The 14,492-nt window shown below is 35.8% G+C and overlaps 1 protein-coding gene across 1 annotated transcript; it reads left to right on the top strand.

Annotated features, from left to right (window-relative positions):
- Positions 1-223: 223 nt before the first annotated feature.
- LOC129245682 (transcriptional regulator ATRX homolog) lies at positions 224-14,069 on the top strand. The gene is made up of 5 exons (XM_054884012.1): positions 224-603; positions 1,142-1,343; positions 1,417-3,363; positions 11,617-12,483; positions 12,541-14,069. The coding sequence occupies exons 2-5, from the start codon at positions 1,280-1,282 to the stop codon at positions 13,644-13,646; spliced, it is 3,984 nt and encodes a 1,327-aa protein (XP_054739987.1). The 5' UTR covers positions 224-603; positions 1,142-1,279; the 3' UTR covers positions 13,647-14,069.
- Positions 14,070-14,492: the final 423 nt, after the last annotated feature.

The following is a 14,492-nucleotide window of genomic DNA, read 5'->3' as shown; positions in this document are numbered from 1 at the left end:
GTATAATGAAAATCTCATAAGTGAGTACTAGTCAGGAAAATTATATTTAAAGCCTTACAAATTCCAAAAGAGAATGAACTATTATTAAAAATTTGTTTATATTAAAACAGCAGGCGCAGCAAAGTAGTTATTTACGTTTTCTTTTTTTTCATTATTTTGTATATTAAATAAATCTTCTTTGTGGAAATAAAATGTAAATTTGAATACGCTCCCTTTTAATTTGAGGATTTTATTAAATATGCAAGTTGCAAAATAATTTTTGCTAATACTATTGTGAATAATTGATTTTCTACGACACGCGAATGCTCTCTAACATTATGATCACGAAACACATCTTTGAGTTGATCTATGTATACCTGAAAAAGTTACAAATTCCGATTTTTAGCGGCGTTTGGCAATTTGTGTGTTTAAGAAGGGAGCGTATGAAAAAACATTGCAAAAATCAAATAATTATAAAATTTATGCAGACTGTTTCATTGTTATCTAGTTTTGAATTGATAGAGATCATAAACTGAAAGAAAAATGTGAGAAGCATTTCGTCTTTTTGTGTTCGGGAAAGATAGGGGTTTGATTCTTGCAAAAAAAAAAAAACACTTGAATTTGGTAAGAAAATCCGTAGAAAATACACAGACTTGTTCCTAGGGACGTTAAATATATAATATATGCTAGAAATTCAATGAAGCAGTTATAGTTAAGACATATTCAAATAAACTAACTTAAATATGCGATTGCTATTGAAATATAGGCTGCAACTGTGATTTTAGGTTTCGCAGTAAAAGAGATGAATAGGTTTTTAATAAATTGAAGCTCGCTTTTAGTACATTTTAGAGGCATAGAAAACAATTTATTGGTGGAAAAGAACACAGAAAAAGTGAAATAAAAAATCGCATATAACAGCTGAAACAATCAGGCTTTATAGATACGAAAAAACAGCCAATAACAGAAATAGTTTTGTTACATGAAGGACACAACGTCGAAAGAGGTCATAAGGGAAAACAAACAATGAGAGATGGGCTGAATCTTAATGTGGATTCATTCATTTGTAGTATACAATATAAATATATGGAAATTTAATTGTTTAAGATTAATCAAGATGCAATCGAAAAATAAAAATTTAAATGAAATCGTTTCCTGTTTTCAGACTTAATTCCAGCTGATATTCAAGAAACTGAATGTACCCGGCTACATATATAACTAATCTGTAGCCCAACCCAGCTGAGAATAATAATCGTTTCGTTGTCTAAAGAAGAGCTTTATATTCGTCTTTGAAATTGCATCTATGGGCCTCGATAAAGCGAACTCGGATTCTGATGCAAATTCAGCGGAAGACAATCAGCTAAATGGTAGTATAGGCAATAACAGTAAACAATATAATTTCTTTAATCAAAGTCTCTAAATCTCATTCCACACAACAAGATAAAAATGGATCCAGTTCTAGTAGCAATGTCAAAAACAACGGCGAAAGTAACAATAGCGAAATTAGTGATTCGACATCCAACAGCACTTCAGTGAATAAGCCTACATTATGTGTACAAAAAACAGCAAACGAATTTAAATTGCGAGTTGTACCAATAGAAAAATTATTACAGAAACCATTAGTGGAGAAAGCTAACGACAAGAAAATTTTAATATCAGAGCCACAGACAAGACGCAAGAACCGAATTACTTATCCTTCGATTGATTTAAGTGATAGTGAGGAGAGTGACCAAGAGAAACAAAAGTCAACTCCAAAAATAAAAAGATCAATCTCGTTAAAATCGAACGAATTAGTTCTACCCGGAAACCCGAATCCGCCAATACTACTGAGCAAATTACAGAATCAGACAAGACGATTGCCTGAACGCAAGAACCGAAGTAATTGTGGGTTTATTGAATTAAGTGATAGTGAGGGTAGTGAGATAGACCAAGAAAAAGAAGAGTCAGCCCCAAAAGTAAAGAAATCGATCTCGACGAAATCAAACGAATTGGCGCTACCTGGAAAGCCGAACCAGCCGCTAGCATTGAGAGAGCTACCCCGTATAAGGCAGTGTACTGTGCGCATAAAGCGCACTCATTTTCCTCAAACGTCCAGCGTCGCAACCCAAAGAGTGGTGGGTACTAAAGTTAATGGTAAGGATAATTCAATAAAAGCGCAGGGAAAACGCGATCGGAGCAACAGCAACAACAGTTCATACTTTACCAAAAGATCGGCAGTATCAGTTAAAGACCAAGTAATGAATTCGGATTCAGATGAATCTGAGTCTATAACTCAAGAGAATGATATCGTCATTGACGAACATTCCGATGTTGAGTCGAATGCCAACAGCAGTGATAGTGAAGTGATACCGGCGCGTAAAAAACGCGTATTTAATAAAAGAAAAAAGAGTAGTGATGATGACTCTGACTTTGCACCGCAGCCAGCTGCAAAAAAACGAGGACGCCTTCGACGTGGCAAAGACAGCAGTGATGGGGACGACAATGATAACGTTAAGGGAAAGGGGAAGGGCAAAAAGAGTGTATCCTCGGATGATGAAGACGCCGATGAGACGAATAAGAACAAACGCAAACATATCCGCAAAATAATTAAAACCAAGGATCTGGACATAAGCACAAAGAATGCCACAAAGGAAGAGGAGGAACGGCGCAAACGTATAGAGGAACGTCAAAGACTTTACAATCAAATCTATGAAAAGCCAGAAAATGTTGAAGTCACTGAATTAGTACTTGACTTCGATGAGGAAACTAAAAAGCCCCTCCTTGAAGTTGATAAGGGAATCTTAAAGAAATTGAAGCCGCATCAAGTAACCGGTGTTAAGTTTATGTGGGATGCTTGTTTCGAAACAATTAAAGAATCTGAAGATAATGCTGGATCCGGATGTATTTTGGCTCATTGTATGGGGTTAGGAAAAACATTGCAAATTGTCACACTATCTCACACTTTATTGAAGAATTCAAGCCGAACAGGCGTGGAACGCGTATTAATAATAACACCTTTAAGTACTCTTAATAACTGGGCACGGGAATTCAAATACTGGATAGGATTTGCCACTAAACGTAGTGTAGAAGTATATGATATGTCCAAGTATAAGGACAAACCTACACGCATTTTCAAATTAAACGAATGGTTTGAGGAGGGTGGAGCATGCATAATCGGCTATGACATGTATCGCATACTGGCCAATGAAAAGGCAAAGGGTTTACGCAAGAAACAGCGTGAGGTATTGCAGCGAGCGCTGGTCGATCCAGGTCCAGATCTGGTAGTATGCGACGAAGGTCACTTACTAAAAAACGAGAAAACATCTATTAGTAAAGCAGTAACAAAGATGAGAACCAAACGACGCATTGTTCTTACTGGTACACCCCTGCAGAATAATCTTAAAGAATGTAAGTGTTTCATTTGCTTTAATAGGGGTAAATATAAGATTATAAACTTGTGGACATATAAAGTATATATTCTCAGAATATTCAGGATCTGATTGGAGTAAATGTAAGTTTAAGTGATTTTGCTATTCACTCGGATTATATTCGATTACAAACAAATATTTAACAACTGCTACCTAATAATAGTTATGTGATTTTGTTATTTAGTTTAGTAGTCCTTTCATAGTTTGGCATTTTAAGTATAGGGTATTTTTTCAAATTTTTTTTTTATTTTGAAGATTGAACATTGTCATTTATGAATGAAAAATAATATCGTTCAAATGACTGCCAAGACTGGCTTTACAGTAGGCCATTCGATCAACCCAACATTTCCTCAACTACGTGGACGAGATCCAGGACAAAACGGACAGACCACTCCAGGATCAGACAGTATACAGACAGGCAATTAGCGACATTCATCGGGAGACCCTTACCACCTTCCTAAGCTCCCGACCCCCGAATGCCGTTATCGGAGTCCAACCACCACCTATCGCAGACGAAGAGCTCCAGCTTCCCCGAGAGTTCCGCGTAATCCTGGCACAACTACGTTCTGGATATTGTAGCAGGTTAAACTCCTACCTATCCAGAATCGACCCCGACATACTAAACATATGTCCAGCATGTGAAGGTACCCCGCACGACACTAACCACCTCTTCACATGCCCCATCAAACCCACTCATCTAACACCTCTCTCCCTCTGGACCCAACCCGTCGAAACTGCCAGTTTCCTGGGCCTACCGTTAGATGAGCTAGACGAAGACGACCGGTAATTTACACTACACTGACAGGGCGAAGATACTGCTACAACAACAACAACAACATCAACCCAATTTTTAAGCACATTTTCGATTGTTTGGGTTCCAATTTCATGAATGGCAACTTCGATTTCGTGTTTTAAAGCATCAATCGCCTCTGGATGGTTCGCATAGCATTTGTCCTTAACGGCTCCCCACAAAAAATAATCCAACGGGCTTAAGTCACAGCTCCGAGGCGGCCAATTGATATCGGAATTTCGGCTGATTATTCGGTTTTCAAAAACGGTAGCCAAAAGTTCGAGTGTAACTTTGGCAGTGTGACAAATTGCACCGTACTGTTGAAACCAAATGTCGTCCATGTCATCCTCTTCAATTTTTGGAAACAACTCGTTGAGCATGTCACGGCAACGCTCGCCATTTACTGTAACCGCGGCTCCTTGCTCATTTTCGAAAAAAAAATGGCCCGATGATGCCGCCAGACCAAAAACCGCACCAAACAGTGACTCGTTGTTGATGCATTTGCTTCTCTACAGTAACGTATGGATTTTCTGAGCCCCAAATCCGACAAATTTGCTTATTGACGTAGCCACCGATGTGAAAATCAGAAAAGATATAGAATACTCACCACTTTGGAAATAGGTTTTCAATATTTCCCAATTTTGTTGAAGCGTATAGCGTCCCATTTCGTAAATGTCAAGCCTTTAAGTAAATTATGAACACATTTGACATGTCATTTGTGTTACCATTCTCAAAAAAATAGGTGGTTCAAAAAGCAAACGCTACATGGCCCACCCTGTAATAGGGTCTTCTCATAAAAAGTTCCTAAATTTCAGTCACATTTCGCTTATCCACCATCAATTGAAGAAATCTGTAGAACTGCACTTTTTTACACAAATTTTTCCTAAATTGCGATATGGTATAACATTTCTTTAACAGTGCTTGCATTCAGCGTAGAAAATGAAAACCAGATTCCTTAGAAAACTACTGGGTATGCAGTTTTTTGGCCCATTCAAGTTTAATGCTATAAAGTGTAAGTTTGAAGTCACTCAAAAATCGCGTTCTCTTTTGACAACTTCTTTTGCCTACGACGTTGAGATTTTTTCGCATATAAAGGACTTGTTCGAAAGTATTTTGTATGGAAAAAATTCTCAACTCTTCGCGAAAAAAAATTGTCCAAAATCAACGAAAATTTTGTTATACTAATATTGAATTTGTTACAAAACTAAATACCCAGAATTTTTCTAAAAATTCTGAATAAAAAGTAGAAAAATTTGATGTATTTTCTTTACACTGGATAAATGTTTGTGAATTTTCAAGTATCACACTCTTATAAAAAGAAAAAAAATTAAATACAAGAACAAATTGAAACAAAAAATAAATGAAATACAAAAACAAGTTAAAACTTCATTGTTCATGCTCCTATTATTTCGAACGCAGATGTATGTATGTATGTCATGTCGTATGGTAATGTCCATTTCGATGTATTTCGAAATATCTGCACATGAGCGCATTTTCACAAACCATTTTTAAACAGACGTATGTTCTCCATGCAAGTAATATACATATATTTTAAATATAAATTAAAACGAACTTGGAATGCGGTTTCCCGAAAAATCTCTCCCACTCATAAAAATCTTGTTCCGTATATTCAGATTTTTCAAAATGCATGCTTGTTTAATAAAAACTTGTAACTTCCCCTTAAAATGAAATGTCAACTGCTCCTTTCCTCATATCTTCCAAGCTGAGGTGTATGCCATCTGTCTATGTGCAAGATGAATTTTCGGAGAAGCCTCCGAAATGAGCGAATGGCCATTTTGAGCAGCAGGCTGTACTCGAGGCTTTGTCATCTCCTGAGGTTAAGTCCTCGCTAGTCGGCGAGTGTACGTGGAAACGAAGCGGGGGTGCGTTGGCTAGAGAAGCCCAGTAGACATCTAGGCCTGGTTCGGCCAGAAGAAAAGCACCTGTCTGTTTCGCGGCTATGTTGCGTTTTATTGGGACTTGTTTTACACATTAGGTAATCCTTTCAACACCGATGAATAGAAGTTACAGGTTCTGAATTATAATTATAAATTTTATAATTCTATAATCGAGGCGGATTAATGTTGCAGAGAATAACTAAAGGCGCGTCATATGTGGTGGTATTCCTCTGATAGTAGGTGTTTGGCTGAGCTTCCCTTCCTATTTGTGGCTTACGTCTTGATGGAGGAGCTTTTTCATGGCAGAACTGCACTCGGAGGCTTGCCATTGCTTGCCAAGGAGCGATCGCTATTACAATTTACCATAGCTACATAACTGCATAATTTTCTTATTTTTCCTTATCAAAATGCAAAGTGAAATCGCAGTAATTACTTTGAAATGCTAAGGTGTAACTATAAGCAGGACTAAAACAATCGATGCGACTCGTATTTCATTCGGCCATTTTTTCTACCGTGCTTTACTGCGTAGACTAGATGGTGTGCTGTTTACTTGAATGTGCGCATTTATTTCCATTCACTCATTTTGCTTGTTTTTGTTTTTTTTTTCATTCGCCTGTGGAAGAGAATCATTATGACGCAAAATAAAATTCTGTTAGAAAAGTTGTGGCTTGACTCATAATATGGTGCATATATCGCACCCTAAATACAAAAGGGTCACAACTCAAAATTTTCCACACTCGAGCTTGACTTGTTTACAGCAGCACAGAAAACAAACTATGTGGCATATCACGCTGAAATTTGCCATGTAAGCTTATAACAGTCCTACCAAAAAACAAAAAATTTATTTTTGCCATATGTCATCCGCGGACCGTTTTATTGATAACGTCTCGTTCATATTTGAGCAGAAGGAACATTTTGAGTTGTGACCCTTTTGTATTTAGGGTGCGATGTGTACATACATAAATATTTCGGAGGTATTCTCAGATTGGTACTGCACCATTGCTTAAAAAATGTCCACGATGCCCACTGTGGACATAAAGCCTCAAATATTTTCCAACAGCGGTGCGTCGGCAGAAAATGACCTTTCTCCGGCTACATTTCTGCCATAAAAAGCTTGATAAAAATCATCTGCCGTTCTGAGCATTTTATGTTATCAATCTCCTAACCTAGTTTTGCATATATCAATAAACAGTTAGCCACAATTTAATATTTTAAACATATTGTCAATATGAAATTGAATACTTACATTTTTGTAGTTTTTTTTCATTTAATCTTTTTTTTTTCAAAGTAATTACTTTTTTTTTGTTTTTTGTTTTCAATATCAAATTTAATACATTTGTTTTTTTTTTTTTTTTTTTTTTTTTTCAATATGAAATTTAATAAATTTTTGTTTTTCAATATCAAATTTATTTTTTTTTTTCCATATGCAATTTAATAAAATTTTTTTTTTAATATGAAATTTAATAGATTTTTTTTGTTTGTTTTTTCAATATGAAATTTAATAAATTTTTTTGTTTTTTTTTTTTAATATGAAATTTAATGATTGGTTGGTTTAAGGAGTGCCACATAGACCACAAGTTGGGTCCGTTGTGTTGCCCTAGAGCTCATTATTTTAAATGATTTCCCCACCTAACCGAGATTTTTATTGTAGATTTTGGTCAAAGATATTAATTCGTTTCGAGAATTTGATGAGAGATTCGATTCTCAGGTCCGAGAGTACTGAAAGATTGTCAATTGTTGGAGAGCCAAGAAGAGCGAGTCGACTTCTGGCTAGACCGGGACAACTGCACAGCAAATGTCTGCTCGATACTTCCTCATCTTCGTCCTTGCAGTATCTGCACAGATCGTTTTGAGGAACCCCGAGCCAACGTGCGTGAGTGCCCAAAAGGTGGCCGGTGATGAGAGATATTATATGTCTTAGTTCGTGTTTCGAAAGACTTATAAGGGTTTTTGTCTGTTTCAGATTGTATTATAGGATGGCCAGATTTGTCTGGTCGTAACGCAAGTAGTTTCCACTCGCCACCTCCGATCAGCAATGCTGTGAAATTCTCGATCAATGAGCAATTTGCATGTTGAGAGCGGAATGTGGATTGTGGGTAAGTTACTAACATTTGATTGCGCAGCTCCAACTCTTGCGAGCTCATCAGCTTTGCAGTTACCTTCGAATCCACTGTGACCCGGTATCCAGATAACTTGGACAGAATTCTGAACACTTATCTCGTTAAGAGATAAGAGACAGGATCGAACCACATCTGAGTGGGTATAAGAGGAGCTGAGTGCTCGAACGGCTGCTTGACTGTCGATGAAAAAGCGGATATCCTCTAGTGATATTCTATTTTCTAAGAGAGTTTTCGCAGCATACCAGATAGCGCATACTTCCGCTTGGAATACGCTACAGTAGTCGGGTAATCTAAATGATAGATTGATGTGAGGGGAATTGGAAAAGATTCCAAATCCCACTTTGCCGTCTTGTTTTGAACCATCTGTATATATAATCAGAGGGCCATCGATTTCGGTTAGATTTGTCTTCCATTCTTCCCTAGTTGGGAGTGAACAGGAAAATAGCAAGGGTGGTGATGGAAGACTTACATGATAGTCTATGTCGGAAGAGATAACAGTGTTCCTGTTCAGTATGGCCGAATGGCCAAGATACTTATTCCATTTCGATATAGCATTCATGCGTGTCGCTGCTTTCGCTGCAATCGCTTTGCCAGCCAGATCGATAGGGAACAAGTGAAGCAACGTATTTAGAGCCTTAGTAGGTTTTGTACTTAAGCATCCTGTTATCAGGAGGCAGGCTGTTCTTTGGACTCGATCAATTGTGGCTACTCTGCACCGTTTTTCGAGTGCTGTCCACCATACAACCACACCGTAGAAGAGTATCGGTTTGATGATCGAGGTATATATCCAATAAATGATCCGAGGTGAAAACCCCGAGGTTTTGCCTACAGCTTTCTTACAAGTATAAAGAGCTATGAAAGCTTTTTTACATCTGTTTTCGATGTTCAATTTCCAACTCAACTTCCTATCTAGAATAACTCCTAGATATTTAGCTGAATCAGATAGGAGTAATGATTCCCCTTTTAAAGTTATTGTTTGCAGTGGAGGAGATTGTTGTTTCCTATTGAAGAGAACAAGATCTGTCTTTGCTGGATTGGCATTTAGTCCGCATTCGGTGCACCATTTTGACAGAATATTGATTGAGCGTTGCATGAGCTCAGTGAGGGTATTCAGGTGTTTGCCTGACACGCAGAGAGCAATATCATCTGCATAGGCTACAACCTTGCAGCCTGCTTTTTCGAGATTTCGAAGCAAACTGTTTACAGCGAGATTCCAGAGAAGGGGTGAAAGTACTCCGCCTTGAGGAGTGCCTTTGACGCCGTACATTCTCATGCGGCTTAACCCAGGCTCTGAAGTGATTATTCTATTTTGGAGCATTTGTTCGATCATCTTTCGGATGGAGTAATTAATACCCAATTTGGCAATTTCAGACAAAATAGCGTTGGGTTCAATATTATTAAAAACACCTTCTATGTCCATAAATGCGACAAGAGAGTACTCCTTATTGTGAAGGGAAGTTTCCACTGTTTGCACCAGTGAATGAAGTGCCGTCTCAGTCGATTTCCCTTTAGTGTAGGCATGTTGTGCCTCAGATAGCAACTTAGTATCAAGTTGGGTTTTGATTTGCTCATCTAAGACTTTTTCAAAAGCCTTTAAGCAAAAAAGAGGTTAGGCTAATGGGCCTGAAGTCGTTTGGTTTGCAGTGTGAAGGCTTCCCCGTTTTCGGAATGAATACTACCTTCGATTTCTTCCGAATTGTCGGAAGGTAAGAGAGATTTAAACACTTGTTAAAGATCCTTGTTAACCAAGGCAGTAGAATTTCCAGTCCTTCTTGAAGTTCTGCTGGAATGATGTTGTCAGGACCTGGTGATTTAAATTTTTTAAAACTTAGTATTGCTGTAGAGATGCTATTAGAGCTGATTAGATCTGATCTATTCCCATAATTACTCTGAAGAGTGCTGGGAAGTGCAGGTAAGTTGGCAACACAGCCTGGAAAGTGAGATTCTAGAAGTATTCTAAGAGTGTGGTCAGTTGAAGTAGTCCAAGTTCCATCTTGAGTCATGATAAAACTGGGAGAGACTGGGTTTGATGCAAGAATCTTGCGTAGACTGCTTACTTCTGAAGTGTTCTCTAATTCTTGAGTGTATGATCGCCAGGATGTGCGTTTTGCACTTCTGACAGCTTTCTTAAAGTCTTTGAGACATTGTCGATATTCTTTCACTATTTTTTTTCAATATGAAATTTAATAATTTTTTTTTTTAATATTTGTTTTTTTTTTTTGTTTTTCAATATGAAATTTAATATTTGTTTTTGTTCTTCAATATGAAATTTAATACGTTTTTTTTTTCAATATGAAATTTAATACCGTTTTGTTTTTTTTTTTTTTTTTTTTTTCAATATGAAATTTAATAAATTTTTTTTTTAATATGAAATTTAATACATTTTTGTTTTGTTTTAATATGAAATTTAATAAATTTTTTTTTAATATGAAATCTAATACATTTTTTTCGAATTTAATACATTTTTTGTTTTTAATATGAAATTTAATAATTTTGTTTTATATACTCTTTTTTTTCAATATGAAATTTAATATTTGTTTTTGTTCTTCAATATGAAATTTAAATCGTTTTTTTTTTTTTCAATATGAAATTCAATAATTTTTTTCTTTTTTTTTTCAAAATAATACCGTTTTTTTTTCAACATGAAATTTAATAAATTTTGTTGTTTTTTTTTATAATATGAAATTTAATAAATTTTTTTTCAATATGAAATTTAATACATGTTTTTTTTTTTCAATATTAAATTTAATAATTTTTTTTTTCGATATGAAATTAATATTTTTTTTTTTTTGTTTTTCAATATGAAATTTAATACGTTTGTTTTCAATATGAAATTTAATATTTGTTTTTGTTTTTTATTTTTCAATATGAAATTTAATACGTTTGTTTTCGGTATGAAATTTAATATTTTATTTTTTTTTTGTTTTTCAATATGAAATTTAATACCGTTTTTTTTAATATGAAATTTAATAAATTTTTTGGTTTTTTTTTTTTTCAATAAGAAATTTAATACATTGGTTTTTTCGATATGAAATTTAATACTTTTTTTTTAATATGAAATTTAATAATTTTTTTTGTTTATTTTAATATGAAATTTAGTATTTTTTTTTTTAATATGAAATTTAATAATTTTTTTTTAATATGAAATTTAATACCCTCTTTTCAATATGAAATTTAATGTTTTTTTTTCGATATGAAATTTAATATTTTTTTATTTTTTTTTTTTTTTCAATATGAAATTTAATAATTTTTTTTTTAATATGAAATTTAATAATTTTTTTTTTAATATGAAATTTAATACTTTTTTTTAATAATATATGAAATTTAATATTTATTTATTTTTGGTTTTTGTTTTTCAATATGAAATTTAATACATTTTTTTTTTTTGTTTTCAATATGAAATTTAATAAATTTTTTTATTGCAGATTATTGCATGATACAGTTCATTAAACCCAATCTTCTTGGCACCTATAAAGAGTATTTAAATCGTTTTGTAAATCCGATTACCAATGGCCAGTATACAGATTCAACCGAGCGAGATATTCGCTTGATGAAGCATCGATCCCATATTTTACACAAAATGTTGGAAGGCTGCATTCAACGGCGCGATTATTCGGTGCTGGCACCCTATCTACCGCCGAAACACGAATACACTGTTTACACAACTCTGTCTGAACTGCAACAGCAGATATACGAATATTACATGAGGACCCAGCGTGACTTTAGTGATATTACCGGAAAAGGCGCACGATTATTTCAAGATTTTCAGGATTTGCGTCGAATTTGGACTCATCCGATGAATTTACGAAAGAACAGTGACACGGTTATTCGCAAGCGGCAGCAGGCTAATGACTCCGATTCAATGGAGGATTTTATTTGTGACGACGATGATGACGAGGCAGAGACTGGCACTGGATCTGATACATCGGTTGATTCATCGAAGTCATTCCCTAGCGGCGGTGAGGGCAGCGGCAATGCCACTGCACGGAAGGGTGCTAAAGGCACTCGTACACGGAGTGGTAAACAGGCAGACAAAGAAAGTGACGTAGAAGAATTGGAACCGTCTCAACCAGAAGCTGATCCATCAGAATGGTGGAAGTGTTTGGTTGATGAAAAAGAGTTAAACAACATAAATCATTCCCCGAAATTGGTGATACTAATGAATTTGTTGCAAGAATGTGAGATTATTGGCGACAAACTTCTAGTGTTTTCACAGTCCTTGCAATCTATTGACGTCATTGAACATTTTTTGGCATTAATAGACAGTAAGACGAGAGGATACGAATACGAAGGTAACAACAGAACTTATGAATAGCGTGGATTTACTAAATGATTTGTGTTTTCTTCAGGTAATGTTGGCGATTTTAAAGGCTTTTGGCAGCCGGGTATAGATTATTACCGCCTTGACGGCTCTTGTTCTGTTGAAAGTCGTGAGGCTATGTGTAAGAAGTTCAACGATGTTGGCAATTTACGTGGTCGCCTATTCCTCATCTCTACACGAGCTGGAGGCTTGGGCATCAACTTGGTTGCAGCAAATCGTGTGGTCATTTTCGATGTTTCTTGGAATCCTTCCCACGATACTCAAAGCATTTTTCGGGTTTATCGCTTTGGTCAGGAGAAGCCATGCTATATTTATCGTCTTATAGCCATGGGTACCATGGAGCAGAAGGTTTACGAGCGTCAAGTGGCAAAACAGGCAACGGCTAAGCGCGTAATAGATGAGCAACAAATATCTCGCCACTATAATCAATCCGATCTTCAAGAACTTTACTCCTTTGAACTAAAGCCAGCCACTGAACGAGAAATACCGATTTTGCCCAAGGACCGCCTATTTGCAGAGCTGCTTAGCAAACATGACTCTTTGATTTTTAAATATCATGAGCATGACTCACTTTTAGAGAACGAGGAAAGTGAGAATCTCAACGACGCCGAACGCAAGGCTGCTTGGGCGGAATATGAAGCCGAAAAGACGCGTAGTGTCCAAACAGCCCAATACATGTCTTACGACCGAAGTGCTTTTGGTGGCCAATTTGGTAACGCTGCAGGTGGTGTAACCTCTAATCGCATCTTTGGTTTCCGTTCGGATATTCTGTTGCAGCTACTAAATATGAAGATAGTAAAGGATCATCCAGAAATAACACAAAATCAAGCCGTACAGCTTGTGCCCACATACTTGCAACATTTGTATACCGAAATGAATAACAACAATCCTGCAATGTATAAAGATCTTTTATCCTTACACGCCACACTCGCCCATCCCAGCGGTATGTATATGAGCCCCCTGTTGTTCGCAAATCAGAATCCAAGTGCAGCAGGCTACTACCAAGCAGCTGTTGGGCCGGATGGACAACAGCCGCCAGTAGTGGATCAAAACCCGGCAGCTGCCCCATCTGGTGCAGTATTGAATGCAGCTCCAACCGGATTTAAACATAATGAAGTATACGAGATTGATTAAACAGTTGTTTCTTGGTACAAGGTTCGCTCCCCTTAAAATCTGTAAATGATGAATCCGTTGAGAGTGACCTTCATACATTTTCTGATGCTGCTAGAACGTTAATTTTTTTTTTTTAATTTTCCCCAAAATGTGGGAAATGCCTACTACGAGTATGCACATAATCATATAACAATTATCCTATTTTAAAAATACCAATTTTATATAATAGAATGCTAGAAAAAAAAAATCGGAATTAGATCGTTTACATAAGTTTAATTTTTTTATTTCACATTGATTATTAATCTAAGAAAATACATATATTATTATTACTAAACATAGACATCCTTTTTTGCAAAAATAGAAATGTGTGTATAACACAAACAATTGCAAGCACATAAATAATTTGAGTGACGACATTAAATAAATATATCAAAGAAAACAACATCCTATTGTCCATTAGTGTCTTCTTGAACTAAAAGTCTGATTTCATAAGCGCTTTAAAGCAAAGCTTGAAACTCGATACGCATAATACTTCAAGGTAGGTTGGTATCAAAAATGGGCCAAGTCGCTCAATACCCACGCCCATCTCCCATAAAATGGTAGTGTTCAAAAAAAATAAATAAAAAAAAATAAACGTGATAGCTCTGTTATAAATAAGCCAAAGCAACTCATATTTAGTCCAAATACTGATCCAAAAAAATAAAATAAAAGGAAACAACGATGCAAATGCGGGTATCTCAATAAGGACTAAATAAAACTCGTCCAAACTTATTGATTGGTGCTATAACCGCTTAAACGATTTTGGCCGAATCTAATAAAGGGCGGTAGTTGGATACGCCAAGTGAAGTCAAATATCTATCTAATATA

The sequence above is a fragment of the Anastrepha obliqua genome, chromosome 1 (assembly GCF_027943255.1).
Source record: "Anastrepha obliqua isolate idAnaObli1 chromosome 1, idAnaObli1_1.0, whole genome shotgun sequence".
In the NCBI taxonomy this organism is placed as follows: domain Eukaryota; kingdom Metazoa; phylum Arthropoda; class Insecta; order Diptera; family Tephritidae; genus Anastrepha; species Anastrepha obliqua.
Note: the sequence above shows the minus strand (reverse complement) of the source record. Positions and strands in the feature narration are given on the sequence as shown.

What these genes read in the sequence shown, in the direction of transcription:
- LOC129245682 (XM_054884012.1), top strand. Translation starts at nt 1,280, where the DNA reads ATGGGCCTCGATAAAGCGAACTCGGATTCTGATGCAAATTCAGCGGAA. An exon ending in GGAAGACAATCAGCTAAATG is followed by an intron (nt 1,344 to 1,416) that starts GTAGTATAGGCA and finishes CCACACAACAAG; the next exon opens with ATAAAAATGGATCCAGTTCT. An exon ending in GAGAGGATACGAATACGAAG is followed by an intron (nt 12,484 to 12,540) that starts GTAACAACAGAA and finishes TGTTTTCTTCAG; the next exon opens with GTAATGTTGGCGATTTTAAA.